Source organism: Pinus tabuliformis, chromosome J (assembly GCF_031772625.1).
Source record: "Pinus tabuliformis cultivar Carrire ecotype Pingquan chromosome J, CPIR1, whole genome shotgun sequence".
Classification (NCBI taxonomy): domain Eukaryota; kingdom Viridiplantae; phylum Streptophyta; class Pinopsida; order Pinales; family Pinaceae; genus Pinus; species Pinus tabuliformis.
The window spans coordinates 993,483,847-993,494,798 of record NC_142295.1 but is presented as its reverse complement, the minus strand read 5'-3'; the positions used below and the strand labels follow the sequence as shown (position 1 = coordinate 993,494,798).

General features: G+C 39.4%; 1 protein-coding gene across 2 annotated transcripts in view; it reads left to right on the top strand.

Moving 5' to 3' along the window:
- Nucleotides 1-10,952, top strand: part of LOC149230175 (ubiquitin carboxyl-terminal hydrolase 8-like) — a 106,579-nt gene that overhangs the window by 74,731 nt on the left and 20,896 nt on the right. Inside the window, exons 4-8 of one of the 2 annotated variants that reach the window (XM_089378881.1) lie at nt 6,981-7,040; nt 7,128-7,226; nt 8,848-9,252; nt 9,386-9,526; nt 10,016-10,186. In XM_089378881.1, coding sequence (XP_089235007.1) covers nt 6,981-7,040; nt 7,128-7,226; nt 8,848-9,252; nt 9,386-9,526; nt 10,016-10,186 — 876 coding nt within the window. The remainder of the gene's footprint in view (nt 1-6,980; nt 7,041-7,127; nt 7,227-8,847; nt 9,253-9,385; nt 9,527-10,015; nt 10,187-10,952) is intronic. The other variant, XM_089378882.1, reaches the window with a different exon arrangement.

The window sequence follows — 10,952 nt, the reverse complement described above, 5'->3', positions numbered from 1 at the left end:
TATCAGAGTTAAGTTGGTAGATCCACTGAGAATAGTGACCAAATAGCAAGCATACCAAGAAACTAAACAGGGTTGGGTGTTTATCCTTGGACAGATTTGAAACCTTGTGTTGGTAAGCTAGTCAATGGCAACAGGGTTGAGGGTGGAGGATAGGTTGAGTGGGTCTGAAAATTTTAGTCCATGGAAGGAGAGGCTTGTATGGTGCTTCAAGAGTTTGAACTGTGGGATATTGTTGAGAATGCAGTAGTTCCTCCCTTTGATCCAATACCACTGGCTGATTTTAATGAGAGAAAAGTTAAGGCCAAGAAGCTCCTTCTAGATGCTATTAAAGAGCCCCTTATTCCCCATGTTTCAGGGAAGACTTGTGCCTTTGAGATGTGGGCAGCCTTAATCAAACTTTTGCAAAGCACTAATGATAACATAAAGATCGTGTTGCGGGAAAAACTAAGGCAAACAAAGATGACCAAAACCGACACTGTATCCTCATATCTCACCAAGGTCAATCAAGTTAGAGATGAGTTTGACGTTGTGGGAGGAACCATCTCTGATGAATAACTAGTTAGATCAGCCATGAGTGCTTTTACCAAGAGTTGGGATGCTTTCATTGATGGGATAGTAGCCCGTGAGAAACTTCCAAATTGGGGAAGATGTGGGATGATTTCCATCAAGAGGAGATAAGGAGAAATACCAAGAGTGGTGGGCAATGTGGTGGGGGAGATGAGGAGAATGTTTCTCTTGCGACAAAGGGCAAAGGTAAGGTAAAGGGAAGTGGGGGAAGCTTTTATGAAGGACATGAGCAAAAGTGAAATGATTTGCGTGTCACAAGACTGGTCACTATGTGAGCCAGTGTCCAAACAAAAAGAATATGAATGTGGAACAAGTAGCAGTAACAATTTCATATTGAGATTGAGGACTTTGCTAAGAAATTTGAGAAAGATTTCTCTTATCACTTGTATTTTGGGTAGTAGTACTGTTGTGTATGAGGACCATGGTTATGGCTAGTGGATAGTAGAGCATCTAGTCACATGACGAGGATGAGATCAGTGTTCCACAGTATTTCAGAGACAGGCTCAGACTGCCATGCGAGTTGTGGTGCTAGCACCGTGTTGATTTTTGTGTAGCTTGGGAGGTACTCCAAGCCCTAGTGTTAGAGGGTTGGAGGTCAAAGCGCCACAAGTAGGCTTGTGGGTTTGGAACCCAAGCTTGGGGTTTTGCACCCATAGATGTTTGGGCCAAAACCGTGACGAGTCTTCACCAAGAGGTGGATGAGGATGATAACTCTCGACGAGACAATTCTAATGCAACGAGTATCATCTGATTCTGAGTTGTCGCTGAGGAGTTTTGAATTTTTGAAGTTATATGATGGAGTTTTAACACGTGTTAAGGTCGGCTTGGTGTTAAGTTGACATGGACAAGTTGTGGAAGCCCCTAGATCATGATGTTTTAGGAGCCCCTCATTTGTGTATAAAAAGAGGGTGAGTGTGAGAGCATTTGATCATCTTGGAGGCACAAGGAGGGGAACTTAATTAAGGCAAGAAGGAGGAGACTACTTCGGTTTTAGGGCCGCAGGTTAGGGTTGATTCCAACGAAGGAGAAGAAGTTGTGTTTGGGTCTTTTTGTGACCGTTTGGATGCCAAATAAATCTTGCAGGAAGGCCGAGTTTCTTAGGGTGTTTTCTCAGCAAGTTAGGCCCTGTTTTGGGGATGGTTTGTGGGCAAATCCTTGTTGGAGGAGCTGTTGTTCAGTACATGGATTTGGAAGGATGCCGCAACCCCAAGTGAGGGTCGAAGTGTGGTTGGAGGGCTAGATATAGCCCATAACCTCAAGGCGTAGGAACAGGCCCACAAATAGAGGAACCTCAACAAAACAAGGTAAGTTTTGGTATATTTGTGCATGAATTATGGTGTGTTATGGCACTGTTTTGGGCCGCAGGAGTTGGGTGCTACAATAGTGGGTTGGAGGGCTAATTAGATGAGTCGAGAGGCTTAGGATTACTCTCATAACTCAACCATAGTCAACATGGAGGGCCGCAACAAGAACATGGGTCATCTCCATGTGTTTAAGGGTTGGTCGTTTGCTATTGGTACATGAGTGCTGTAGGATGTTGTGAGGAAGGTCCTCAAGCCCTAAGCACAAAATTTGATGCCTAGTTTGGACAACAAAGGAAGCAGGCCTTTGGGAGAGGATTACACCATGATTGGACAATAGTTTGAAGTCGCTGTTGTGTGCCTTAACTAGTCCTGTGAATGCGCATATCCCAAGACAAAGAGGCAACAAGAGTATTTGCAGATGTCTTCTTGATTTATGGGCAACTTGTAGGAGGCCTTAGGAGTTGTTTGGAGGAGCCCACGTGGATTGTTGGGAGGCCTACCAAGCAACCAAGGTGACAACATGCACATCAGATTGGAAGGCAAGAGGACAACAACAAGGAGTGTTGCAGATGTTCCCTTGGATGATGAGTTGATGGTGTCCTAGGTGAAGGACATATTGATGTGCCCATATTTGTGCAATAGCTCCTCTATTGCAGAGAAAAGGGCAGATTGGTGGAGTCTGTGGGCAACCATGTGTAAGGGTCTCCTAAGTGTGGGGATGCCCTAACTAGGTGCAGATGCTACAATGTGGACTTGGTCTCTCGTGGACTGTTGGAGGGCAGCGTGAGAGAAGACCAAGTGTGGACGAGATTGGGCACTTATGGTTTGCTGGAGGACAACATGATAGTGTCCAAGTTGGAGCCCAGTGAGAAACACCTTGATGGACAAAGGTAGTTGCTAGAGACAAAGTTGTTGAGTGTAAGGGTTCACGAACAAGAGGAGCAGTTGTGGAGCCTGAGACTTGTGTGGAGAGAAGGACTGCTACAACAGATGATGGGCAGTCCTCCTAGCCCGTGTTCATTATGGACATCTTGCAGTGGTAGGTGGCAGCCTTCCGTGCCTTATGTTGGTTTTCATCGGAGCAACGCAAGAAGACCATAGTGGGTTGAAGTCCCTGAGTAGCTGAGGAGCAGCAGTGGATAGATTGAGAGTTGTTCACAAGTGGAGCTGTGAACAACTCGACAAGAGTCTCGATGTGTTGTGGCCTTGATGGACAAAGGCACAACTAGAGAGAAGATTAGATAGTCAAGGTTTAGTGGCCAGATAGACTTGGAGCATTGATAGAGGCAGGAGTTGCAGATCGGGAGCTGCAGGACCGAGCAGGTACAAGGTACGACCGAGAGGAGCTGAGAGAGCATGCTACAGCTAGATGGCCAGAGTATCTTGTTGAGGGTAGATTGGTTGTCGATGGACTGACACCAAGTCCCAATTTGTATCTTGTACTAGTGGATGTATGAGGGCCATTATCCCTGATACGGGAGCCCTAGATTGTTGTATTATATGTTGTTTAATATAACGAAGTTGGGTTGAAAACTGTAAAAAGTTGTCTAAATTTTGTGCATATGTGATTTACTGTTGTTTATATTCCGCTGTGCAAAGTAGTATTGTTGAGATTCTTGGTTTGGCAGCGTTAGAGATTTTAAGATTCCATCCTAGACCCAAGATTGTGGAAATTCAACACACTGCACGTGCAATGGAGGGGGCTTGGATGTGTTATATTCCAGCTAGAGTCAGGAGGGTCTTTGGAGGTGGCAGTGATGTTATTTGTTCTTGGGTTGATGGTACACTTGTTCCCAATATCAGAGTGTTTTGTTTCATGAATCAGGATGGACAAGTGCTTCTATGTTTAGAGGGAGCAACCTTGGATGCAACATTAGTGCTTGGCATTAGGTAGGGGCAGTCAAACAGGTTGCTGGGATAGCCTGTGGCTGGATCCAAGGGGATCTTGGATTTAGGATCTGTGTTAGTGTCAGAGAGTAGACAAGTGGCTAGGAAGAGTGATTCTTCTGTTTTTGTTAGGAGACTCAGTTTGTATGGCATGACATTGATAGATGGTTAGTAGTGTGATGGGACTTCTTGGAGCATAATTGGTTTTGGTAGGCTCTTAGCTCAAGTTTTAGAGTAGGTGGCAGAACAGGCTTCAGGTTCAAAGGGAGTAGCTATCAATGATGAGAGGGGTTTGGAGACAGATCTAGGTTGGTGAAGGTGCCAAAAGTACCTCCTCTTTCTAATAGGAATTGTTAGTTTTTTTTTTTTTTTTTTTTTGTTTGGTGTAGCTCGGTGGTACTTCTGCATTGGCAGTGCCTAGCACGTAGAAGTGATCGAGCACATTTCACTCCCTAAACACTTTATAAGTGATTTTATAAAGATGAGAAGTGTACCTTTTTATTGAATGATTAAAAAGTGAATTTTTATAAAGTGATTTTAACTTTATAAAGTTTGGGTCACTTAAGTGATTTAAATGGGCCCAATGTGAAATTAAGTCATGACTGTTGATCTTGAGACGGCCAGATTGAATCTCAGCCATTGAGATCTAGGATTAGGGAGAGGAAAAGAGGCACATTATTTGAGTAGAATGGAGGAAGAGAGGACCTGAAGAAAAGCAGAGAAAGAGCATCCAGAAAGTGCACGAATTCTAAGCATTTAGCAGATAGATTGGGCACACACTTCAAGGCAATTTTCAACCATTATTTGCAGGGCTGCATAGCAGCAACGCTCACGATTTTCGAGGGCTGTTCAGCAGGTCTTTGGCATGAAAATCGAGGGCCATACAACACATTTATTGCTGATTTGTTTGGCATGATTTTTGAGGGACCATACCACAGGGTATTGCTATAGTGTACAACACAAATTTCGAGGGCTGTATAGCTGAGGGAAGGGCGGCCGTACAACAGGAAAATCAAGGGTGAAAGTGGCTTGGTTTTTAAGATAAGTACTGAGCATTAATTGCTGGAAATTGTATTCGTTGTAAACTAAGAAGTTTTCTGTGAGCTCTTTAATAAAATTCTTCTTCTCTGCTGGTTTTCCCTTCAGGGTTTTTCCAGGGTCATTGGACCAAAATTCTTGTGTCAAAAGTTGTGTGAATGCTTGTATTATTCTCAGCAAAAGTGAAAAGTAGAGTAGGTTCATGTGTTCCTAAGTTGAAAAATATCTATGTTTATGATAACAGCATAAAACATGTAGGTTGGGCATTAAACTACTTGTGATTTCATGAACTTGTAATTGGGTTGGGCTTAAAACCAATTTTCTACAACTAGGAGCTTGAGGAGGGACATGTTTCTTTGCATGTATGTATTTAGTCTCCTTTTTATATTTGGAGTATTATCTTGGAGGGGTGCACATGTGGATACATTCCACTTGCTATTTTGGGAGTTGACCATGGTTTTCTTTCCTTGTGGAGTGCTCCATCAAAATGACACTTTGCACATTTGTCCGTGGAATAGGTTGCCTTGGGATTCACACGTGTATTATTTGCATGCATCTTGCATACCACTTTCCATTTTGGGATGGTTGTTATGGAGCATTCTCCTAGGCGGATTATTATTGTGTTTTCTCACTCGTGCATTTTCTAGTTAGACCTTGGAGCATGTCCTCTGATGCTAAAGAATATCATATTGTATTTTGCGGCATGCACCTTGGAGGGTGCATTGTATGTGGACTTATAGCATCTTGACTTGGGTTACTAACCTATTTTTTGTTGTGTGTTCTCTTTTTGAGAGATGTAATGTATTTTTATTCCGATTTTTGGAAGAACGCGAGCTCTCCTATAGAGGCTAGTGTCCATATATTTTGACATGGTCAACTACTGATTTAGGATTGTCTAGCTACTCCATTATTATCTTATTATTTCTGTCATGGAATTAGTTAGGAAAATAATGTATTTTACTCTAAGAGAGACTAGCTCACTCTATATAAAGGAGCTTTCTCTACATTTCATTTGTGACGGTGGTTGGGAATTTGGGGAGCTCTTCCCTTGGGCTACATTGTATGGCATATTGGCAAGCTTTATAGGGGATTGGAGGTATAGCATCTATCTTATGTGAGGCTTACATGTGTGCAACTTATTTTTCATATGTTGTTTATTGTTGTACGGAACCCCTATAACTTTTATGGGGTCTAATTATGAAGTATCTGTCATTTGGATTGCGTAATGTGAGGATACAATTCCTGTTATGCCTATTGGTGTTATTCTTATCTTTCACATTTCAAAATTAGTTGTGATAGTTTATGTAACATCACCACCATAACTAAGTAAATGAATGGCAGCCCTAACTCTCCAGGGTTAATTTTCTATTATTATTTTCAACAAGTTAAGGTTCTTTTGTGGCAAATCAGCTCTTATTTACCTTACATATTCATGCACTTGCCCTCTTAGATATATGTTTCTTTGACTCCATTTTGCCTAATGTGATCAGGCACTGGTCTTAGGGATTCTCCTCCATCTTACTTTCTGTAGTCCATTCACTTATCCACTATTGCTACATCATTTGTTTTGCTCGGGTTTACTCTTTAATATTCATTTTGTTCCTGCATTCCATAGCCCTAGCATTAGGGAAGACACCCCCTTGAATTGTAGAAGAACCAACTAAAAGTGAGAGGAATAGCTACTGAGGTGATGGTGGGTAGCCTCTTTGAGTGGCGCAAGACTAGCTCCTTATTGTTTGGGACTTTACATCGTATATGGTGCTAAATTTTGTTGTAACAGAATGTGTGTATATCAAGGAAATAAAAAGGGAAACAATAAAAATAATTAGGGACTGTCTGATTTGTCATTTTCTTTTTAATCTATCTTAACTGGCATATTGAAATCTTCAAAACATTGGCATATTTGGGGCTAGGAGGTTGTTTTTGGGTAGATATTTTAATTAAACGAGTAGTGGTTTGAGTTAGTCTTCACTGATTAAAAGTTACCTGTTATATTGAGAATGAGTTTGATTTGGTGGAATTCTTCAGTAGAAGTAGAGTGGCAAGGTTAATTTAGGAGTACCTAGACATAGTCATGCCAGTTTTACTTTGCACTATCAACAGACATCAGTGATTAGTTTTGGCATCCTATACAGATTTTCCTTGCTTTTAATTTTAATACCAAACTCGTTGAAAATCTTCCAGGATAATGAGGGAGAGCTTTATAGAAGAGCATGCGAACTTTTCAATATTGACTCTGAACAAGTGAGTATTTCTTTGTTTAATTCATGGTCTTCACTATATACAGCTGATAATGGTCACTAATGTTGGTCTGTGTTCATTCCTTTAAAGCAGGTTCATATTTGGGATTTGTTTGGGCAGACAAAACTTGCATTGATTTCTAACGAGAATAAGATTTCTCTGGATGCTGAAAAACAGATGGGTGAAGATGTAAGTGTCTCATTCCTTTACTGTCTGCTTTGTTTTCCTAGACACTTTGGAGTTTGGGGAATGCTGGCTTTACTTTTTTCTGATGCTTTATTTTGAAAGTGTGGATATTCAAAATTAGCAATGTTTGCTGATTGAAGTCCTCGTAAGAATCTATTCCAGATAGAGGCCTTACAGGTGTAGATTCTTATTATTTCATTTCATATTTCCTTAATGTTAAAATCATGTGAATTGAACACCAAAGTATACATGCTATTTTCATATTAGCTGAACATTTAAACTAATAAGAACAATAGAAAATTGGAAAAAATCTTCATGTTAAAGAACTAATAACATGTTTAAACATTATCTGAACATTTAAACTAATAAGAACAATAGAAAATTGAAAAAATATTCATTTTAAAGAACTAACGATGTCAAGTACCATGTCATTGATGTGCACATTAGCTGATTGAAGTCCTGCTAAGAATCTATTTCAGATAGAAGCCTTGCAGAAAATATGTGTAGATCCTTATAATTTCTTTTTAAAATTTTGTATGTTATCTTAATGTTAACATCATGTGAGTTGAACACCGAAGTTATGGATGCTGTTTCCATATTAACTGAATATTTGAACTAATGAAAACAATAGAAAATCAGAAAATTATTCATTTTAAAGAAATAATGACGTCGAGTACTATGTTATTGATGTGCACACCAGTCATTGTAACTTCTTGAGAGAATTTGTCCAGTCTTTTAGAAGAAGTCAACATTAACAGGAATCATGATAAAGACCAGAAAATATTCTCAGTTTGGCACTTGCATTCAAGTATTTGAGAATTTACATTTTAAAAAATATCAGCTACTATTCTACAGAGTGATTTGTGGTAAAATTTATTCACCTTTACAAGTGTGAAAAATAGTTTAGATGGATTGTAGATCTTAAAAGAAAACATACGGGGAAAGAAATTGTTTTTCTACCTTGATCTGCTTTTTCTTGAATGGTTTGAAGTTCCAACCCATTTGGCCCTTGTTTTATAACCTAGAGAGTTGAAAATGTTGTACTTGCCATCAACAGCTTTGTGGAAGATTAAAAAATGATTCTTCTTTCCGTTTTTGTGGTTTCATTACCTGCCTTGACCATGTGTTAACACTTTGAAGTTCTCATATCATGCTGAAGCATTTATCTGCACTCTATTACGAGCACTACTTACACAACATACTCCAACTTCATGTAAGCTGATGAAGTTTTTTTACAAGTCCAAGTGCTTTTAGTTATTTGAACAAGAAATTTATACAAGGATATATATGATAATAGGTGAAATACTTTAATATGATGAAAATACACAATAGTTAATTCCAGCATCTAGTATGGGGGTGGTGATTCACTGAAATAGTATCCATTCTCTGGCCTAAATTTGTTATAAATATGAAGGATTTGTGATTCATCTATAATGAATTATCTTTGTTGTAGTCCAGTAGCAGGCCAACAATATTCCCTGCTCCAATTCACTTGACAGTCTAGTTTTAAATCTATTGATAATAAGTTTTTTCCCAATTGATGAATATTTCAAATTGAAAAGATAAGGGCATGTTTAATAGTCTGTTTGCAACCTCTTTGCTTAATTATTTTGTTTATGTGCAGATACTATTGGAGCTACAAGTCGATGGGATTTGGCAGGATGGCAATATAGGCTTATCAAATGGGAATGGCTCGGTTGGAAATGAATTAGCTCTAGTCCCAGTTGAAACTTCTAGATCAGAACCATCTCTTGCAGGTGGTCTAACACTAAGCAATGGTTGTTTCAGAAGCTCCAGCCCAGACTTATCAGTGGCTTACCCTTTGAGCTCATCCTTAAGGAACTTAGATGGAATAGGCAGCAGTGGTTTTACATCTGGCCCTGCAGGCTTAACAGGGTTGCATAATCTTGGGAATACTTGTTTCATGAATAGTGCTCTCCAGTGCTTAGTTCATACCCCAAAATTGGTGGAATACTTTCTGGACGATTATAGTAAGGAAATAAATCGGCAAAATCCTTTGGGCATGGATGTAAGTATTGGTTAGGAGCATTAATGGAACTGACGGTGCTGGATAAAGCTTTAAATTGATTGCATAATCAACCTTGGAACTTGTTTTGCGTAAAATTTTCCCAATATATTTTTAACTATTGTTCTGGTTGCAGGGAGAGCTTGCATTAGCATTTGGGGATCTGTTAAGGAAACTTTGGGCTCCAGGAAGAACACCAATAGCACCTCGTGCATTTAAAGCAAAGCTTGCTCGTTTTGCCCCTCAGTTTAGTGGCTACAATCAACATGACTCACAAGTTAGTAGTCTATGCCTAAGCTTGTTTTGACGAATGCTGACAAGCTATCAGATTAATACTTGCACTAAATTGAAGTTTATTCAACTGAGTTGCATTCTTGGTGCAAAACACATTTTGGCTAGTCAGATGCCACATTTGTGAAGGCACTGAGTTCCATGAGGAGGTCAATGTGCCAGTTTTCTGGTGCTCAACAATTAATTTTAAAGTTCTCTGTTATGAGTTGTTCAAGAAAGAAACAAAGAAAGAAAGACTTTTGATGTCCAGACTCTACAGGTAGCCAAAAGTGTCTGATGGGACTGAAAATACATAATAGCATTTTGTCTGTGTAGCCAGTGAGTGGGCAGGAGCTTGTATTCTGATTAATTAGAAATCAGAATATAAATACAAATTTAATGGGTTTTTTGTATTTTTTCTTACAATGAATATGCTTGTGATGTATAAAGAGGTAAATGTTGTAACAATAAGTCCATTTTACCATGAATCTTTCAGGAGCTCCTGGCATTTCTATTAGATGGGCTTCATGAAGATTTAAATCGTGTGAAACACAAACCATACATAGAATCAAAAGATGCAGATGGCCGTCCAGATGAGGAGGTAGCAGAGGAATATTGGGAAAATCATAGAGCTCGCAATGACTCTATAATTGTTGATTTGTGCCAAGTGAGTATCTTTGCTGCTTTATGTTCTTGATACTTATTCATGGGTCTGCTGACGACTTTACGTTTGGTTACATAACAATCTACACTCTTGCTTTGTAATTATTTGGTCAGTTCTAAATGTCTTATCTTGAAGTAGTGGCATTATAATGGAGTTTAGTGTTTCGTTGTTTGTTTTTACTGCAGGTTTGGTTTTTCCATTGCCTCTTCTTCTTCATTGTAACTATAGTTAGACTTGTTTGATGCACTACTTCCTGTTAATGGGATGATAGTTAGACTTCGTTTTGATTTGTTTATCTGTTGTCCATTGCTCATATTTTGTTTTGGTTCTCTTTTCTACCCCCACTGTTGCCTGCTATTCCTCATCTATTACTGTTTTCCCTTGCAAATAGTGAACATAAATTGTTGTTCAGGGAAGCTTAATAGGTTATGGATTGGTTCAATGTGGGCTCAAGTTTAACATGTCAATTACATGGTTTTGTATCTCATTTGAGCATCAATCTTGGCAGCCACAAAGTCCCTAGTGTTTCAATGCATCTCCAAGATCTGCATTTTTAGAATCCTTGAAGGGGACATAAGAAAGCCCACATTTAGCCCAGCCAGGTGTCTTCCTCTTTAATTTGTTCTTCTGTTCATTCTGAACAATCCTCTTAGTAGGCATTGTTATAATGTCTTTAATTGAAGGAGTGCAGACTCCAGAGCAACATTCATTACATCAAAATTGGATGGAATGCCTTCATCATATATCGGGTATGATCCCCAACAATACT